Source organism: Sciurus carolinensis, chromosome 4 (genome assembly GCF_902686445.1).
Source record: "Sciurus carolinensis chromosome 4, mSciCar1.2, whole genome shotgun sequence".
In the NCBI taxonomy this organism is placed as follows: Eukaryota; Metazoa; Chordata; class Mammalia; order Rodentia; family Sciuridae; genus Sciurus; species Sciurus carolinensis.
Window position 1 is genome coordinate 69531602 of NC_062216.1, and position 21504 is coordinate 69553105.

Genomic DNA, 21504 nt, shown 5'->3' on the forward strand with positions numbered 1-21504 from the left:
ACTAGTGTATGTCCATTTTTACAGCTTATTGTATAAGTGGATCCCAACTGACAATCCAGTATGCTCAGTGGCCTTTCCAGTTTTGATATTTCAAATTTATTTTACGCAGAATATACACTAAGTAAATGGTTTTATGATTTAATTTATCGGAGAGTTATTTAAAAGAGTGTTTTTTAAATGTACAAATTATTGGTTTCTAGTTTCATTGTTTGATAGTCAGAGAATATTCCAGTAAGGTATTTACATTTTGAAACCTATTAACCTTTTCTCTGTAGCTAAAAACATAATCAAGTTTTTAATAACTTCTGTGAGAAAAATATAAATTCTGTTTATAAGGCACACAATTCTACATTCATTTCTTAAGCTTACTGTTTGATGGTTTAAAATTCTTTATACCCTTAGTGTACTTTTGCCTGGCTGATGTATCAAATCTGAGATAAGTTTGTTAAAGTCTTCCTTGTTTTCATCAAATTTTCTTTGTTTTCCTTTAGAAAAACTTTTAAGTTTCTGTCTATGCATGTTGCTGCTATGTTGTTTGGTACATAAAGATTTACATATGTTTCATTTCTATTTGGATGTGAATTTTTATTACTGTAAAACATTCCCTCTTATTTTTCTTTAGCCATAATTTTGGTAAAATATTGAATAAGACAAGGACAACTAACTTGTAGTACAGCTATCTGTGCTATTAGTTAATAATATGTGGCATAACTGTTCAACCTGTCTTCTATAAGTCATTCTCAAAATACTGCCTCCAACTCCCAACCCACAGCAGTGTCTAATTATCCCAGTCTCTGGTATTTGACCCTAGTCATTTTGAGTTCTATGAGGAGGGGGAGAGACAGAAGAGGTATGAAGAAAAGGAAGTGGGCCAGAGTTGTGGTTCAGTGGTAGAGCACTTGCCTGGCATGTGTGAGGCCCTGGGTTCGATCCTCAGTGCTGCATATAAACGAATAAATAAAATAAAAGACCCACTGACAACTAAAAAATATTTTAATAAAGAAAAGAAAAGGGAGTGAAAGAGACATGCATTCTCAGTAAGACAGAAGGGCAAATGTACAGAGAAGTAGCCAGAGTCAGCAATGGTCATAGGCACTAATATCTGCCTTCCCTTTTTTTTCTCTTTCACAGTGACTGAATAGTTCCTGTGGCACCTTCCATGGTAGTCCAGGTCATAACCCTTTGCTGACACATTTGCTTCAGAGTTCATTAGACCCAGAATTAGAAGGCCTGGGTTCAAATCCTGGTTCTGACATTTAAAAGCCTTCTGGTCTTGGACAAGTTGCATCACCTCAGTAAGTCCAAGGTTCTATATATCTAAAATATCAGATGATAATACCAGCTTTAGAAAGAAGTTATGAAAATTAAGAAAGATAATAAATATGGAACTATCCAGCCCAATAGGTTATTGTATAATGCACTTAACAAATTCTAATTAAATAAATTCTCTGATTCTTCAGAGGCCTCTGGACCCCATTTGGAGAGTCTCTATTCCTTCTTTAGATATCAACCCAGGGGGCAAATAGAAACTGGAGCAAATCATGCACTAGCTTGGCATACAAGGTATGAAAAAATGTGTGTAAGAATGCTGTAGCATCGGCAAGCAGAAGACATAGGAATGGAAAACCTGAGGTGGCTCCATCAAGGAGACTGAAAATAGGGAGATTGATACATCACCACCTAAGTGTTGATTAACCCCTTCTTAAAGTATCACTCAGTAAAACAGTTTAGACCTAAGCCATGGTCTCTGCACACTAGGCATTTAGCATCTAAGAACACCAAGTCCAGCCCACAGTGCTGTCCTGGGCTGTGGCCAATAGTAATCCTGTGACCTCAGAACCTGGATGGAAGGAAGTGGAGGGACCCGCCTGCTCTGATGGTAGGGAGGCTGGTGGAGTTTTCAAGGAAAAAGTTAAGAAATGCTGAGTCCAGAAAAGGGAGATTTTCAATAGGTAAGAGCAAGGAGTAAGAGTTATATATTGACAGTGTCTCAAGGAGTGACAGATCTGAAAGGATGAGTCCTATTTAAACCAGGGCAAAATCCTGGGTCCGATTCAGATGTCTAACTCTGGCAAATGTTCCTTTCTATAGGCTGACCGTGTGTGTGTGTGTGTGTGTGTGTGTGTGTGTGTGTGTGGTACTGGGGAGCTAAGGATGGAATATGAGAGAAGGAAGTGGGGTGGAGAAATCATTATTCCACAGTATAAATAAAAGGCTTAGATTCTGATAGGCCTTTAAAGATCATTTGCAAGGAACTGGAAGGTGAGATGCAGTTGGCAATAACTTACCCTGCCAGCCTCCCACAGGGACTGTGAAAATTAATTAACTTTCACAAAGTATTTTGCATACTGAGGATTATTAGTACTCAATACCACCAGGGCTCCAGGTCCTGCAACAGGCCAAGGCCTTCCTGCTACAGAATATTGCTTGGTCAAAATATTTTGTTTTTGTTTCTTTTCTCCTTTGCCTTCACTTATGAATAAAATCTGTTGGGAGTTCAGAAGGTCTCAGGAAGTCATCCAGTCCACTCCTACATTCTAGGCAGGGGAGTGCTGAAATCATTCCAAGAAAAAATTAATTCTCCCTTTCTTACATGAATGGGTAACCTTGACCTCAGAGGGAAAAAGTGACATTTCTCTATACATTTCAGGAGCTTGAACTCAAGGCAGAGTTTCCAGGCTTTGGATGGCTGTAATTCTGATGTCATGTGTCTGTGGGTGGGCAGTAGTTTGATCAGTATGGTTCCTGGTTTGTAAAGACTGACAAGACACAAATGCAAAGGTGGGGGAGCCACTCCTCTCCATCTCAGATGGTGAGCTTCAAAAGCTCATGTATCCCCGACCCCTTTATTTTGCATGTAAAGAAAGGGAGGGTCAAATAGTGAAGTAACCAAATCACTAAGGACCAAAGTGGGGAGAACACCCAGGCCTTGACTCCAGGTCCCATGATTCCAGGTCCCATGATTCCATCAATGTCATCACAATGTTTTCTAAGCATCCAAAGGTGTAAAACTGACAACTCCATACGTTTGCATTTAGGATTGTCAGTGTCCCACATTCCACCAGGAATCTGTCAGTTGGGGAATGAGCTTGAACCATAGCAAGGCAAGTGGCCTTGCCCGGGCTGAAGAGAGGCAAGATCATGCCAGGCACAGAACAGAGTGAAGACCCTCAGCTGTAGAACTCTCCAGGAGAAAATGGAAGCAGCTCTGCCACAGAGAGCTTTGTGCTTGGGATGAGAAAGGCAAGTAGGGACTCAGCCTCACCACTGCCCCCTGCTGCCTTCTTTAGGAAGCTGCAGCCTATGGACCCTGAATACAGAAATCCTGTTTTTAGGATTTTCATGTTTCCCTGAAAGCAGTCTCTAACTCTATATTGCTTCTCTCTCTCTCTCTCTCTCTCTCTCTCTTAAGCATGTACACACACACACACACACACACACACACACAATTGTAGTACAGATGAATGAAAGGAAAACACAAGAGTTTGTAGAAAATTCTGCAAAGGCTGTGAAGTCATCAATTGGATTTTCAAGATGGATGGTTTCTTCCTAATTAGATTCTGCTGCCTGGTATAAACTAACTTTGCAGTTTTCTCCCATCCTACAAATCAAACCATTTTTCATTAGTCAGGTTTACAAATCATGCCTGTGGTGTGCACAGAGCACAAATAGTCCTCACCTTTCAATTTGTTCACAGGGCCTTGTTCACAGTGTGCTTCTGCCTCAGATAATAATATGCCCATAAAACGCATGTGTTTGATTAAGTCATCACCTCATTGAGAGTCCTCATCAAGAACTCTTTATCTTTTTCCTATAAACAGGACTGAAATGACAGATTGGAAGAGCACCCTGGGGTGTACCTTCTGCAGGTTGATACCTCTGGAAGAACAGGCCAGAGCAGCATGTCCTGAGCGTGGTCTGCAGTCTATCTGCATCAGAATCACCTGGATGTGCATCCTGATGCCCATTCCTGGGCCCCATCCCTAACACATACAGATGCAGACTCCCCAGGAAAGGGATCTACCTTTTAAGAAAAACGTCCTCAGGTAATTCCAAAGAAAGTTAACATGCAAAAGCCTCGCAGCTGAGGCCTTGCGCAGGTCTGAGAGCCCTGTAGAATGGAAGGGTCACCCACCACATATATGATGCTTAATTTGCTGCTGTATCTGGAGGCAAGACCAAGGACACAGTGACATCCCTCCATTGCAAATATTCTCACATCCCCAGAGCTCCACACCACAGAATACCAATTCTTCGAGGCTGGGGTGCCAGCTGTTATAGTTCAGCTGCCTGTCAGGCTGTAGGACATATTTCTTCCTTGTCTGTCATCCTCCTGGAGCCTAGGGAAATCACTCTAGATAGAAAGTGCCTGGACAGTGGCTGAGAAGGACTGCAATTTAAGGGCCTCTGAGCTTCCGAGAGACTGTCTGTGGCCTGATTCAGCTGGACCAGGTAAAACTGGGCAGATGAGGCACTGATTCCAAGGAGGGAACAGGAGGTGTTGCCAAATTCACTGAGGCCAAGTGTGATCTTCCAATGACAGGAAACAGACAGCTAGTGTGGCATCCCCAGGCCACTGAGCTTCGGAGGATTGAGCCAGCCAGAACAAGGCTGACAGTTCAGCCTATGGCTGGCCTTTGATCTAGAAAGTACTTTCCTTCAGAGAGCTCAAAGCACTCCCCAGACACAGTGTAATTTATCCTTACCCCAATACTTTAAAAATGCAGACTTTAAACTCCCACTGAACAACAAATGAATTGGGATCCCTTGGGGTGGGACCCCAGCATCCCTAGGTGATTCTGGCAAAAGATCTGAAATTGGGATGGGATGGGATGTAGCTCAGTGGCAAAGCATCTGCCTTGCATTTGCAAAGCTTTGGGTTCGACTCCCAGTTCCAAAAAAAAAAAAAAAGATCTGAAACTTTCTGTGCTTCATACAGTGGCATTCCATGTCCTCTGGAGATTTCAAGCTTTTTTTTCCCCCAGAAAAGGCAATGTAGACAATGCTTTCTATGGCAAAGACCTTGCTAATTGTGATGGCTGGAAGTTCTTTCTTATATCTAAACTCCCCATAACCCTCATGCTAAAATGTACAGTTCTCTGAATTTCTGCTCTGGGAATTCAGTTGCAATCCAACCTCCCCACCCCCCACACACATCCTCAGAGAGAAATGGGGGCCTAGCTGGAAAAGATCTTAGTCTGCAAGTTTAGTAGAGAAACTAGGCTTCATTTCCAGGTTTTGCACTGTCCTTTGTCCACCACCTTGCCCAATGGGACGTAGCTACTTCCAAGTGGATACGCATCAGAGTCAAACATGTACCTGGATTCTGACCCAAATCTGGGATTTCTACAACCTCTGCCCTAAAAGACAAGGGGGCGGAAAATTAGATGTTCTCATACTTGGATCCTCTTATTTTCAATATGCAATTTAAAAATCCCTAGCAATGAGGTGAAGCGAGTTCTGTTATTTCTGACCACGCACGCACCAGCACACTCTGAGGTTGGGCCTCTGACACCTGCTGTCTGGAGCTTCCCCAAGTACACATAGGAGACCATCGGGAACCCCATGGAAAACAACACCCCTTACAATTAAGAGTAAAAATCCTGAGGGGGCAATGAGGCTGTCAGTGGCCGCTTATCCACTGAAAAGGGCAGATGCACTCCTGGGCCTTAACTCCTGGCTTATTAGCAGTTAAAGGCCTGAGAGCTGCTCTTCTCTGCTCTCCTGCCTTAGCTCATGGTATGTTAGCTACTCGGAGCAAGAGATGACCCTCCCCACCCTCTCACTCTCAAACAGTCTTAAAGGCCTCAGAAACCAGGTGTGTCATTAAAGCTAGGGCACTCTCGCCATGACTCTCCGTAAAGGATGACACTGTTGAGGAGTCATGGACAAGGCCCCTAACTTGTCACTGGAATGATTTGTGTTTTCAGCACGCCCCATCTATGTGTTCTCTAACAGCGACAGCAACTCTTCCTTTTCAGAGAGTGAAGATGTGGGTGCAGGAAGTGGCACCAATACGAGAGATGTAGCTTTGGCACCAGGATGACTGCTGACTTCCCCTCCCTCAAGGCTGAAGTACTGACCCGGGAAAAGAAAAAACACCTTTTGAAAACCACTAAACCCAATTAACAAAACCCTAGCCCACCCTTTCTGCATGAATAAAGTCAGCTCTCTCCTTTGCCCTTTGGCCAACTTGACAATCTTTGGGTCAGTGCTGTGTCTCCCTTCTGTTTGAAGGGAAGTCCCAATAAAGAGTTTGTTCCTAGGGAAAAATAGAGGTACTTTGCACTAGGCAGCGGGGAGTGAGGGGAGGGGAGGGGCATGGGATAGGAAGGGCTGTGGAATGAATCGGGTATTACGACCCTCTGTGTACATATGATCACAAGACCAGTGTGATTCCACATCATGTACAACCACAAGGAAGAATGAGAAGTTATACTCCATTTATGTATGATGTGTCAAAGTGCATTCTACTGTCATGTATATCTAATTAGAACAAATTTTTTTTAAAAAGAGTTTGTTTCTGTCATATCTGTGCCTTTATCTGGTTCTTCTAATGGAAGCATTAGAACCCACTGGAGTCTTAACACATCTATCCCAATAGCATCTCCCTCCCTGCCTGGGACCTGGGAGTGACTGTGAGGAGGAAGCTGGGTGGACCTTTGTCACTCATTGAGGCAACACTGTACCCCTGAGGGTGATGGCCCAGCCTGGGGATCTGGGGCCAAGGAGTGTACATCCTGCCTAACTTGGGTAAGGCCAGGCTCCCTCAGAGGTCAGTCTCATTTTCTCTGTGCCCCATGAGAAGAAGAAACAATGTGTGTGGTTTGCAGAAGGAGAGGCAGAGGAGACTATCATTGCCAAGGGCAAAGGGAACTTCCTGCTCAGCTTTGTGCAGAATTTGGTATAAGCTCTGCCTGGTCAGTGCGATCATGAACTCCTCAAGGATAAGGACTCTGGGATCTATTTGCCTAACTCAGAGCCTGGCACAGTGTAAGTGCTTGTTAAATGCTAGGGTCTGATTACATGTGAATCAAATTGCATTCCCCTCTGACCCCAGCCCTGGAAGGGACACATAGCAGCTATGACTTACAGTCATCTCCATTGTTTATGACATTTTCCAGATGGAGTTAAAATGTCATACCTATGCCAAAAGGCAAAGGTTAGACTGTGGCAGAGCCTGGGAGACATTCTGCCAGCTACCGGGATGGCTGCTACCGGGATGGCTGCTGCCGGGACTCCTCCAGACTCCGTTCTGAATTGGGTCTTTCCCAGCACTTCTTCCCACTTCCTTCTCTAAGGCCTGGACTTGCCTCTTCCCCAAACCAGCCCAAACCATCAAACTCACTTTCTAAAAGATGTCTCGGAATCACTTACCCTAACCCTGGGTTATTTGCAAAGAATCCCATTTAAATATTTTATACCCCATTGAGATGCCCTGGTTTCTTATTTGACTGCTTGTAACAGTGGCTGCTCCTTTGGGAGTTGTTTCCCTTCCCTTTGCTTGGCATGCTAAACTCTAAAGAAAAGCCACCTGAATGTCTGAGATGTCAACTGCTAAACAATCTTTCTTCCAGATGTACAGAACCCAGAGCAGCTGGGGCCTTCAGATAACACCAGAATGGGGAACACTCCTCCTGATTCTTTAATTCTGTGCATTAACTAACACAAAACATATAAATTGCTGTGATGTTTAGCTTTCAGAAATGCAATATGTTTGTAACTAGCCCCAGGAAGTGAAGGTCTTTTGCAATGTTCTGGTCAGGTGGGGGGGAAAAAACCAGACACAAACCCTTGATGATCAGGACCCTGGGCAGCAGGAAGCCTTCCTGCCTTTGTCCCAGATCCTGCTTCCCTTCCTTATGAAAGCCCTTGGTGACCCCTGAATTCCCTAAGAAGGGACTCTGAGGCAATAACTCCCCACTGTTCAAGATGCTGGCCTTTGAATAAAACGGATCTCCTTCCCACCAACACTCATCTCCAGAGTACTGGCTTTCTAGCTGCAAGCAGCCAGCAGAATGTTATATACAGATCATCTGGCACTTTATAGATAGTCTGGTCTACCAGCAATTTGTGACCAACCTTGTTTTTTTCATTACTTGAATAAAGAAGACTCTAATATAAAAATCTCAGTGTCACAAGTAATAAGGGTGAGTACCCTTCCATAAAACTCTGGTTTCGCTACACCTACATGAATGTATGGGGATTGCAAGGTAAAATGCATTTCTTCTGGTGAGTCACCATCTCAAAGAGTCTGAAAAATACCAATCTTTCACCCATGTTGCCAACAAGGAAACTTATGAACAGATAGGTAAAGTGTGTTGCCCGAGGTCACACAGCAGGAGGTTCAGGAAGAACTCCAGGTCCTCCTCCTTCCTAGGTCAGTGGTTTGCTCACTACTACCTGCAGAATGAGGCTATCAGATACCTCAGCGAGTCCCCCCATCCTGCCAGAGCTCCCTGGTCAGAAGTTGGCCTTGGTCAGCTGAACTCAGGCAGGGGTAGCTGGCAAGGATATCCGCTGAGGATGGGCATGGAGGGGCTGGAAGCCTTGGCTGAGATGGTTTTGCACACGCAGCCAAGAGTGGCCTTGACTTTCATCTCAAGAACTTTTAAAGCAATTACTAAATTAGGGCCAAAGCACTTAGAGAGGCTACTTTAAGATGGATGTCAGGGCTAAGAGGTTCTCCAGTGTGTTAGTGGCATTTGTCTCTCTCTGCAGGAGAGCAGGCCAGCAGAGGAGGTCTGCAGAACAGATTCTAGGCTGTGAGCTGGGTAACTGCCCACCAATTCAGACTCAATAACTCTCTTTAGGAGACAAAGGAGTACCCCCCTCTGGGAGGGGCTGCCTGACTCTGCAGTAGCTCCTCCAGGTCAGAGGGAGTGGGGTGAGGTGGGGCAGACACTGATCCAACCCCCTCACCTTACAGATGGGGAAACCAAGGCTCAGAGAGGCCAAGAGACTTGAGCAAGATCACAGAGCTAGCTGGTTGCTCTGCGGTACCTGATTCAGATCTGACTCCCCGCGTCCCATGTCTCAAATCTACCCCCAAAGCCCCTGGATATCCTGTTACAGTGCAGATCTGTGTGGCTGGGGTGAGGCCCAAGATGCTGTGCATTCCTAAGGTACTTCTAGGTGATGACAGTGCTGCTGGTCTACACCTTGAGTACTACACTTCGAGTAGCCAGCATCAACACCTTGTTGTCTAGAAGGACAAAGCATCTTTAAACTTCATCTCTGATTATATCAAGCCCAAACTCCCTGCCTCAGGCAGACAAACCCTTTAAGACTAACAAAGATACTAATTTAAGACAAAAATTATTCTTCTGACATTCATCAATTACTTGTACACAAGTGCTGTTCCAAATACCCACACATGTGATCACACTTAATGCTCACAACTCTGAACATCCCTATCTTACAGATAAGGAAATTGAGAATCAGAGAGGTTAAGTAACTTGGTCTAAATTGCACAGCTAGTAAGTGGCGGAAACAAGATTCACACTCAGGTCTATCTGATTCCATGGCATAATGATGTAAAAGTTATATATGTGCGTCCCCCTCAAACCTTTCCTTCTCCGAGTCTTGGTCACCTCTTCCCAGGACTCTCTTAACAGTCCTCCAGCCACTGTGTATCCTCCAGCACTACTTGGCCTCAACTTCCCCAGAATGTAGACTCCTACAGGTTCTTTTCCCCCAGATTTGTATCTATCCCAGTGAGTAATTTGAGAATTGGTGTGGGGAAGGCACAGAACGAAAAGGACCTAGGGCTCAGGGTGATGTGTAGATGAGGATTGACAAGCAAGTCTCGGTGATCTCTTCTTTTTGGATTGGGTGTGCTTCCTTTAGGACTATTGTAGCACAGATCCTGAAATCCCTCCATACAGGAGCACACTTTGCAGGGAGGCATCTGCACAGAGGGCAGGGGGGCTGTGGATTCACATAGCTGCAGACTTGTGGAGCATCCCCATAGTATACAAGCAAACCCTGAAGCAGGGCAGGAGTATGTGGCAGAGGCACAGGGTGGTGCTGTCCTGTTGGTATACATCCAAGCTCTGCCCAAACCCAGCCCTGGGTCTTAGCTTCCCCTTCAGGGTTACAAACCACCCTTAGTTACACCCCATTCAATCCCAAGCTTCACAAATGTAAGTTCACTGCGTTCAACACCCTGAGTGATTGAGTAAGCACAGGGTCCGTGACCACACATGAGGGACCTGTGCCTGTGGCTCTGGTCCCTGGTCTTGTGGTGCACCTGACTGTGCTGGTCCAGTCCTGCAGCACTTCCTTCAGGGGCCTGACCCTGTCTCCTGGAAAGCTGTGGAGGCAAAGAGCAGTGGAGGACAGGGGAGAAGTCAGGAGAGGCAAATTCATTAGACCACCATATGGACATGCTGCCTCTGCAGGGTGAGGGCCAAGCCAGAGCTGGAAGAGGCCCAGAATGCTGGCCTGGGCTCTATCGCTTAGAAGCTGCACGTCCTCATCTGCAAAATGTGGATACCAGGAGATGGTCTCTAGCTCAAAGGTCGTGGGACTCAGAGCACATATAAAGTATTCAGGATAGCACCCAGTGTATGGTGAGTGCTAAGTAAATGTGACCCAGGGCTTAAAAATAGATATGCTATGACAGCCACCCCACCCCACCCAGATGGTGATAGGGAGGCATCACACGAGGCTTCAAGGAAAATGGAAGACTGAAAGTGCTCTTCATGTTTCTGGTTTCCACACACAAGCACAGAAAGCAGTTGAGACTGGGTACCCACTTTTTTAGGGCGCACTCCAGTTCATTCTTCTCCTTGTGGGCTTCTTGGAGTTGGGAGACAATTCTGGTTAGAAAATCTTCAAAGTTGGACAGTAGATGAGGTTCGTCCTTCTTCAGTTGCAGCCAGAGTTGCTTGATGTCGCCTTCACTGCAAAAGAAGGAGGGACATTATGGTGGGAGTCAGGAAATGAGGCTCTGTGGGAAATGCAGTGGTTCCCAGATAGGGAGTGGACAGCCAGAAACGACATCACCACCATCGTCATAAAAATGACAGTAAGGCAGCGGCTCCAGAGGCTGAGGCAGGAGGATCACAATCTCAAAGCCAGTCTCAACAACTTAGCAAGACCCTGTCTCGAAATAAAACTTTAGAAGGGCTGGGGATGTGGCTCAGTGGTTAAGCATTCCTGGGTTCAATCTCTGGTACCAAAATTAAACAAAACAAAACAGTAAAAAAAACTGGGGAATAATCATACGCATAAGTATGATTATATCACAATGCATTCCAATTTTACATATAACTATAATGCACCAATTAAAAGTAAACAAATGATAGTAGCTAACATTTATTGAGTGTTTGCTGTATGCTGTATGCTGTATCTCACAGTAAGTCTGAGAAGCAGATGCTGCCGTTATCACATTTACAAATGAGGAAACAGACGAAGAGAGAGGTGCAGTGTGCTACGAGCACTGTCATAGGTGAGGAGCTGAGGTCACTCCTGTGATGGCCTCCTTTCCCACCTTGCTCTGCTGCTTCCATTCTCTGTCTGCCACAGCGGGCAAGAGGTGTGAGCACACACAGCAATGTACTCACGGCATCTCAGAATACCAGGGAGAAGTCTGGTGGCCAGGAGCCAGTGCAGGTGATGACAAGCACTAGGAAGCGAAAGGAGAGAGCTTGTCACCCCCAGGAAGAATGGTCCTCACTGCTGAGAGGTAAAGACATGACATCTGATGGACGGTAGAATGCAATTGTCGCTGCGGGGAAGGGAAGAGAATAGGCAGCACCCCACTGTGGCCCCATAGCACGGGAGTGACTGGCAGGTGAATGAAAGGGAAGGAGCAAGTATGAAGACTGTGGGCGAAGACAAGTGGAGGGGCCGGAGACATGGAGGCAGCCAGAGAGACAAGACACAGAGCGACAGGCCCAGAAACATCCTCCAGAAATGGGCATGCCAGGGCACGTGCCCACCCAGCACAGCAGCAGAGACACACTGGGCCACACTGATCATCAAGGGGAGGACAAAGAGAGGAGCCGCACTCCTGGACCCTGCTCTCCCCCTCTGGACTCAAAAATCTATGACCAATGATTGAAGTAAGTCAAACATAAATCTGATTTGCTCCCCACTGAGTTACCAAACCAGCATGATTCTAGGGCAGCTATGGCTATGTCCCTCAGGACAAAGAATAAAATCCTTTGTGCCTAAGTAACAAGCACTGTTTTAGAAACTTTTCTCAGAAGTGATATTTTGATAGGGCCATGTGAGCAGTGTTCTTGGGGCACCCATCAGAGAAGGGGCCCCATGAGAAATGAGCCCACCTCTGGTTAGTGTCTCATCACCTCTCTCCTTCCCTCTCTGCTCCCTTCCTCTTTCCATCTTGTACTCTTTCACTTTCATTTTTTCTTGCTTCCATCTCCACCACATCTGCCTACTCACTAAGACCACCCATCTATCCATCCATCCATCCACCCATCATGCACCCATCCATCCATCCATCCAACCACTCATCCACCCAACAAATATTTATCATCTGTTACAAACGGAGCTCTGTACCAGGTGATATGAGGGAGTCCAGAAGACGAGAAGAGGGGAGCTAAGGAGCTTCTCTGCTTTCTAGAATTCCACTTTATCCCCACAGACCATATAGTGGGTGTTCAGTATTGTACAGGCTAAATGTAGAGACACCATGATGACCTTCCATTCCTGTGGCAGACTGCTCTCTACCTGGGTATGAATGATTATGAGCCCCCTGATTTCATATGTTGACACCCTAATCCCCAAGGTGATGTTAGTAGTAGGTAGGGTTTTGTGGAGTTGATTAGATCACATAGACAGAGTCACCATGAATTAGATTAGTGTCCTAATGAAAGATGCCTGAGTTTATTTCTTTTCACCATGGGAGGACATAGGGAGAAGACAGCTATCTATGAACCGGGAAAACTGATCTCACCAGATAACAAATCTGTTGGCACCTTGATCTTGAACACCTTAGCTTCCAGAACTGTGAGAAATCAACTTCTGTTATTTAAAAGGCACCTGTCTATGGTTGTTCATTAATAGCAGCCTAAATGGACTAGGACTCCCTCATGGAGTACAAGCATTATAAAATGAAGGTCCACCTTGCTAGCCTAGGTCATCTGTCCACATCTTCTAGGTTCCCACTGGAGCCTGGGAGAGCAGCCAGTTGGGCTAAAGACACAAATGAGATTCACAGACCCACCGGACACTCTTCTAATGCTCTTTGAAAGTCTTAGTCATGGCCATATCACCTTACCCCCAGATTTCTGGAGAAGGTCACGTCTTCTGACTTTTGAGGCCAAATCACTGGGTCAGTCAGACCACCAAGGAAAATTGGGGCCCCAATAGCCAGCCTTCTGGATACACTGAGGCTTCCCTCAGGATACAGGCCTGCAGGCTAGAAGGGTCCTGGGAGGACAACCAATCCATCTCTCTGCTTCCAGAACAACACACAAACCATGATAAGCAAAACCTTTGGATACCTCTGAAGTCTTCACAGCCTCCTCTGCTTCCTCACCTGGGGTCTCCTGGTCACAAGCATTTCCCCCATGCTGCAACACTGCCCTCAAATTCAGTGAGGATGGATATTGCTGGTCACCATCAACATTCACAGGCTACGCTTGAAACTCCCCAGTGCCTTCTCTCCTCTGGAATATCTCGTTTTAGCTCACTTCTGCACAGGCCTGTGACATAGGTGCCCAGAGTAACATGGGGTAAATTGTGACTTGAGAGTCCCTCTAGGAAAGCAGCTGCCCTGGAAGTGAAGAGCAGGTGGGAAGGCCCTTTTCTTTCATGACAGTGTCTTGGCTCACCCAGAGCGCCTCTCCTTCCTCTCCTCCAGGTGGAGGCTTCACAGGGTCCCTGGCTGTGCCTCTGTGCTCTGGTCTCTGCTCCTAGGGGAACCTGAATCAAATGTCTGACTAATGAGCTTCCCCCACAACTACCTGCGCCTTGACACTCCACCTGCCCCCTCCATCTTCTGCTGGCCCAGCCCCTAGCAGCCACTTCTGCGCCTGCGGCAGAGCTGCTGCTGTCAAGTTTCACTTCCTGTCCAGGGCTTCTTGGGAGGCTCCCTCCTAGACCTAGGCTGTCCCCTTCCCACCTGATACACACCTTGGCCATCCTTTCCCACCTCCAACACAGTCTACCAAACTGTTCATGAAAAATTTCACAGAGCTTTGGCCTACATATTATGTGCAGGGCCCTTATCTCTTGCTCCCTCATTATTATTTTCTACCATGGTCCCTTTCCCTTCCAAGCTCAGGAAAAACCAGTTCTAATCTTTAGGCTTTTCCCATCCTGCAGGAAACTCACCCAACCCCAGACCTAGGAGCCAAAAATGGAAGGAATAAAGGCCATGGGGAAAGGAGCTTAAGGTTTATATGATCTTCAGGCCCACAGTTTGGTTTCTATCAGCTGCATCACCACCTTGTATTATTTTATCTTATCATATCATACCTTATTTTATCTTATTTTTACTTTTATCTTATTTTTATCTTATTTTATTTTATCTTATTTTACTTTAAATGTCAGGGCTTAATTCCATGTGTTTCCTTATTCCAAATTACTTTGTAGAAAATAGAAATTAGGGTATTTGAAGTTCTACATATCCAATTTTTTTCAGTTGCACTAATGATGATCCAGATGGTGGGTCGGCAAAACTGGTTAATTTCCCACCTGGTCTTCCTGATGAAGTTTGATTTGCTCAGGGATACAGCGTACAAAGGCCTCCATGTGAGGGGCCTTTGCCAGGCACACACCCAGCCAGTGGCTGAGGTGCACTGTAGACCTGGAGGCCCAGGGTTAGAGGTGGGAACATTGGTGAGCTGATGGCAACAGGAAGCATGAGAGAAGAGCCATTGTGAACCCTGAGGCCTGGCACAGACATCTGATGTGGACACCATCATTGGAGGATGAGGCAGACCCAAGGTTTGTGATGATAACGTATAGCAGGAAGGGAAAAATAGAACGGGCAGGAGAGAAGGAATATAGGAATGTTTGCCAAATTTAAATAGTGTAATGTGGAGACAGTCCTGACATATAAGGCCTGGCAAAGGGCAGGATGTAGGAAGTAAGTAGCCTCACTGGTCAACCATGGGCACGTCACTGCAGGCTTGGCAAATATGACTAATTCATGGAGCAGATGAATAAATTCCTTCTAGGCTGGGCTCCATTCCCCAAGTCGCCATTATCACTTACTCTTCCAAAATGTTTTGGGCTCCGAGTTTGTCCATCAGCATCTGGAACTGGCCTTCCTCATCTTGGTCTATGTCTCTGGGATCCGCATCCCCTCTGGACTGGTACACCTTCTCCTCTTGGAGCCGAGCCACCTGTTCACCTGCCTCCTCCTGACTTGGATTATTCTGACTGAAGAAGAAGTGACCTGGGGGTGCAGGGCACAAGGATCTCAATTAGACAATCCTCACCCAGGAAGAGCTTGGTTTTCTCTGTTGCCAGGAGTCATTTGAAGTTCATCTGAGAGAAGCAAAAGGGAAAACCCCTGATAGCAAAGATCAGTGGGCATAATGTCCAAGCTTTTGTGCCTTTTGTGCTTCCATAAAATTCTGCCTGATGCTAGACCCTGGGAAAGGCAGATGCCTGACAGGTGGAAGAGTCCCTTTGTGCTTCTCAATCCTCTGCAACCTGGCTTAGAACACATCTGTCTGTTTCCCTCCATTGCCCTCCAGCAGCCTGCAGACCCAAGGTCCAGATATCTCCATACCCCGCCTCCCCTTCACAGGTATGTGTTATTCTCCACACTCACACTGCCTGCTATTACAGCAATCTCTCTTATCTTCCCAAGTGAGTTAGAAGCTTCTGAAGGTCAGGAAAAGCAACAGATACTTCTAGGAAAATTAGATGACCCCTTTTAGGAGGAGGATGTATAAGAAATTTTGCCTGTTGGTTTATTTGACCTGATGGTATGTCTGGATTCATTTTCTTATTCATGGATCTCGATTCTTCTTCCTGCTGGGTATCTTGAGAAGGACTGGTCTATTCAAATGCTCTAGAAATTCCTCTGATAGTTGGTATTCCTCAACCAAGAAGATTCAGCCATCCTCAGATAATAATCCACTTTGAAATTATCCATAAAGTCCCACTTCTTTTTCTTTTAACTTTTTTGTTTATCAAGGCAGAATAAGGTGGTGTGGGACTCTCATCACAGCTCCCTTTTTTGCCAAGCCTTCTCCAGAGCTTCCCTCCTTCCCCTTGCCATTCTGAGTGGGAGGGGCCTGGGCAGGGACACTGGGTGGGCACTGGGGGGCAGTGGTGTAAGCAGTGGAGATGGGCATGTGAAAGAGGTCCCCAGTGATCCAGAGCCTGGCAGCCTCAAACTCTGCACCCCTGAGATGAGGGTAGGAAAACTTGTACTGCATGGTCTGCAGATGTGCACTTTATATAACTTTAGGCTGACTCATAGCCCTGGGGCTCCCAGCACCCATCTGAACTTACTAAATCCAGTGGTGAACTCCTCTGGGGTCAGAAAGCCATTGCCATCAGCATCCAGGGCATCGAACACATCTTCCAGTTCCTCCAGGCTAAGGGGCAGCTCCTTGTAGAGCCTCTGAAAGCAAACCAGACCACACTGGTTAATGCTCTGACAGTCCTGGGACTGACCAGGGCTGCAGGCCCTTCTGCCTAAAGAGTCTAGAGTTTGACTCTGTCCTACAAAAGCCAGGAGATAGCCACTGCATCCAGACTGCTTCGAGATCTTCCTCCTCCCATGTAGAGAACAGCTGCCACAGATTGGGTACCTATGAATGCATGGGACAATATGGTAAGTAATTTATAAATAAATACCTGAATATGCATGTAAGTATGTATCTATCTGCATTGAATTCTCATAACAACTCTTTGAGGCAGACATTACTATCCCTGTTTTACAGATGAAGTTGGAAGGTAAATTACCTGTCCCAAGGTCACATGACTCATAGTGATATATAGCCAGGAGTCAAATCCAGGTCTGACTCCAAAGCTGGCACTCTTAATGTCAGCAACAGAACCAAGTGTCTGTAGGAAAACACTTACATGACATGGTAGTGTAAGCTAAATGAGCTAAGGAAAATAAAGCACAGACACACTCGGCACAGAGAAAGCACTCAACTGAAGTGGGGAGGGAGGGGAGGAAGGAGCTAGGGAAGTAGGGAGGGAGACAAAGACAGAGAGCACAATCCTCTGGACCATGGGGGCACTGCGTGAGTGAATGGCAGAGTTAGGTTCTGCACCCTGGTCTTTCCTCCTCTACACAAGCCCCTTTGCCACACTGCCTCCCAAGGGGAGCAGGTGCAGACCACTCACTCGCAGAGGCCTTCCGTGATGGAGGCCCCTCATGTCCCAGGGCCCTAGCACCGCTTTTGTAAGTTTCAATGGATACATACTTTGGTCCTCAGCTCTGAGGGGATGGATAGCCCCCTCCTCCCTCTGAGTGACCCACACTTGTCACTTCTAATCTGCATTCCACTCCTGCTCCCTCCTGGCTGACTGCTAATTCCTGATAAGGTATTAACTGCCCTTGGCTTCAGGTATCAACCACCTAAAATATTTGTGCTTTAAAGGGGGACAGGACAAGATAGTAGTGTGAGGACACGACCCCTGGGCTGACTAGGTCTTCACAGGGATGGAATGGCAGGGACCCACTGATGGCCTGAGGAGCAGTGTCTGAGCTGTTGATGCTTCCCTCTGGCCTTCTGCCTAATGGGCAATGGCCCCAGGTCAAGGTTAATGTGCATTGTTGAAGCCAGTGTCCTCTCATATCCTAATAATCTGTGTCCAAATGAGGACAGGAGTTCATAATGTCTCATCTTACCAGCCACCCTTCTTCCTCCCAGTTACCCAAGGAGTAATTGCACAAAATGCTCCCTTGGAAGTGACAGACAACTAAAGACAACGAACACAGGGCTTTGTAGGAAGGAAGGCATGAACTCATCTGAACAATACAACAGAACGGCAGGTGTGAAAGCCTATAACATGGCTTGCAAGAACACTTGGCAAGATACTATGCCAATCTCCTAGCTGATAAGCCATGAAGTTTAGTTTGGCAGCTATGTTCACAATGGGAGACTAAGATGCATTACAAAGTGGGAAGAGAGAATGATGTGAAAGCTGTTTGGAAGAAATGAATTAAATATGAATGGGTTTTTCAAAACAGAAAGGAGAATGAGAGGGTGCGCAAAGATCCTAGAAGCGTATCTGCTTAGCATACAACAGCATCTTTGGCTTGGCACAGTCTATAAACCAGCTGTCTCAAAATCCATAGCAAGGGAACATGCAGTGAAGAGGGAGTCAATTTTGCAAGCAGGAAGTTTATGGGCTCCACTTGAAACAAAAGGTATCACCCGAGCTCCCAGCAAAGCCAGATTCCAGTCTTTTCCTTGGGATAAGCCTTCTTCCCTCCCCATCCTCAGCCTGGGATTGCTGGATCTGATGGAAAATAGGAGATCTTGTATTGTGCTGAACCTAGAAATGAGCTGGAAAGAAAGCCCAGAGATCCGTGGGACCTTCGACTGCCTTCCCCCCACACCAGCACCTTGTCTGCTACTAGCACAAACCAGGGAAGCCCTTCATACCTTACTTTGGGTACATTCCTCAATCTAACAACACTTGGACAATAATGCCCCTTATTATCTAATCCCAATCCCTCTTCTGTACATGCAAGCCAGTTTCCTCTTTCTTTTTTTGGTACTGGGGATTTTAACCCAGGGTCACTTTACCACTGAGACACATCCCCAGCCTTTTAAATATTTTTTTTAGACTCAGGGTCTTGCCAAATTGCCAAATTGCTAAATTGCTGGTCTTGAAATTGCAACCCTCTTGCCTCAGATCCCAGGTTGCTGGGATTACAGGTGTGCACCACCACACCTGACCAGCTTCCTCTTTCTACTGTAGGTGAAGATGGGGAAAGCAATGCTCTATCTTCCAAGTAATTCCTCCTCTTGTCCTGGCAATCAGTGCTGGCTGCTTCTTTAGCCTTCTTTGCAAGCTGTACTACAGCAGCTTCTTTAACCTTTTTTTGTTGGCCTTACTTGAAAAGTCGTTTTAGTCTTAATAACCATAATTATCTCTTATTTATCTTCCTTCTCAGGGCCTACAGAGCCATGTAAAATCAATTTATTCTGGTATGGTCCCCTGGGCACCTGGTGCTGTCTACATTTTTAACGGAGATAAGTAGGGTGGAGGGGAACAAGATTATTTATTCTACTGTGCAATAGGCCCCAGAGGCTCTGAGATTTGCCTAAAGTGGCAGTGGAGACCAGAGCTGGGATAAAGAACTGATTTCCTGTTCAGGACCTAAGGAACAGTCTAATGGTTTTCCAGTGTCTCCATTCTTTAATCCTCTCACCTCCATTTCTGCTCCACACCTTCCCACATACTACCACTACCACTACCATCAAGTTCAAGGTCTCTCTTGTCAGTCCCACCAGGGACTAGCTTTCTGTTTCAGTGTCACATTTTACACACAGCAGGGAGAGTAACAGCAGGAAGAAGAGAAATGGGGAGGAGGTGCTCATACCACCCACAGCCTCAGGGGGTTCTTTAGGACTTCCTGACTCTTTGAAACACCAAACTCCTTGAAACTCCTTCTTCACACTCAGCTCCTATTTCACTTCCTCAGTGAGACCTTTACAGACCCCCAGGTCAGGTCAGGTCATCAGGCTTCCCAAACTGCATGCCCCACGTTTACAAGTCTTACCTCAATTTGCATTTTGTATACTGACAGATGTGATTAGCTGAACATCTGCTCTTGTGGTGTTCTGAGAATAGGGACCTTGTTCTTTTTTACTCACTTTTGTGTCCCCAGGGTCTAGTCCAATGTTGACAAGTGTGGAGTATTGGGTATGTGTTGAACAAATGAATAAATAAGTGCATGACTGAGAGCGACAGCAAGAGATCCTGGTGTCTTCGGAGCATTAGTCTAGACCTCACGTGCTCCAGATCCTGACTAGCCCTGCTGCTGATTCTCAGCAAGGGCTTACAGACCGAGACTTTCCAGGACCTGGCACGGGAAGTGAGCCTGCAGCAGCAGTACTGTGGGCTCTGGCTCCTGAGTCATGGCAAAATGATGGCTTTCCTCACACTCCCGCCAGACTCCTGGACTTTCCTGGTCACCAGCCCAGGAACATGCCTCATGTAGCTTAAAGCACATGTTTGCACAGCTTCAAACATGCTCAAGCAAAACTTCCATTAGAGAGGAAGTCAGAGGAGATTCATGTTTTTGATCAGAATCGAACTTTTCCATCTTTGGGGGCATCCTCAGTGTTCCTTTGGGACCTCTATTCCAGCACCAACCACTTCCTTCCCTGGGGTAGAGCTCAGCTATACAAATACCCTCAGGGGGTGAATAGGAGGTTGGAGGAAGAAGCATCAACCTCTACCCTGCTCTCTACCTCAGTGTGCTTGGCTTGGACTGAGTGCTTGTTGTAGACCTGGGTTTCCAAACATCTCCACTCCTGACATCTGGGAATGGAATATTCTTTGTTGGGGAGTCAGGGGAAGGGAAGGAATAGAAGAGTGTCCTGTACTTTATAGGATATTCAGCAGTGCCACTAGTCTTTATCTGCTAGGTGCCAGCAACTCTTCCTTCTCTAGCTGTTTCAATTAAAAAAAAGTCTCCAGACATTGTCCAAGGTCCTTTGGGGAGGAAAATCACTGCCATTCATGTGGATTGGACAAAACAAAAGTAGCAGCCACTGGGCAAGACAGGAAGGTACTCTTTTTAGCAGAAATGCCCTTTCTTATCTCTGAGGCAGGGCAGATGACTCACACCTAAAGTCACAATGGATAGTGTAGCCACTATGGAAAATGGGATGATGTTTCCTCAAAAAGTTAAAAATAGAGTTGGCAAATGATCCAGCAATTTAACTTCTGGGTATATGCTCCAAAGAACTGAACGCAGGGACTTGAAGAGCTATTTGGACACCCATAGCCGCAGCAGCTGTTATGGTTTGGATGTGAGTTATCTCCCAAAACTTATGTGTGAGACGAAGTAAGAAGGTTTAGAGGAGAAATGATTGGGTTATGAGGGCCTTAACCTAATCAGTGAATTAATCCCCTGATGGAATTAATTGAGTGGTAACTGAAGATAGGTAAGGTTGGAGGAGGTAGACATTGGGTTTGTGTCTTTGGGGTCTATTTTTTGTGTCTGGTGAATAGAGTCTCTCTCTGCTTCCTGATCATCATGGGGACTGCTTCCCTCAGACACACTCTTCCACCATGATGTTCTGCCTCACCTTGTGCACCAAGGAATGGAGCCAACCTTCTATGGACTGAGACCTCTGAAATTGTGAGTTCTCAAACTTTTCCTCTACAATTGTTCTTTTCAGATTATTTAGTCATAGCAGCAAAAAAACTGATTAAAACAGCAGTGTTTTTCACAACCCACCAAGGGGTGTAAGCATCCTAAGTGCCTACTGACAGATGTTTAAACACAAAGAGGTACATGTTTAACAGTGGGACATTCAGCTGTATAAAGGAAGGAAATTCTGAATTCTGACACAGGCTACAATGTGG

The 21504-nt window shown here is 46.1% G+C and overlaps 1 protein-coding gene across 2 annotated transcripts in view; it reads right to left on the minus strand.

Moving 5' to 3' along the window:
* The window catches only part of Cracr2a (calcium release activated channel regulator 2A), a 131670-nt gene that overhangs the window by 55475 nt on the left and 54691 nt on the right, over window positions 1-21504 (minus strand). For both annotated transcript variants that reach the window (XM_047550077.1, XM_047550076.1), the window contains exons 4-6: window positions 16450-16561; window positions 15196-15379; window positions 10761-10907 (exon numbers count right to left, since the gene is read on the minus strand). In XM_047550077.1, coding sequence (XP_047406033.1) covers window positions 10761-10907; window positions 15196-15379; window positions 16450-16561 — 443 coding nt within the window. The remainder of the gene's footprint in view (window positions 1-10760; window positions 10908-15195; window positions 15380-16449; window positions 16562-21504) is intronic.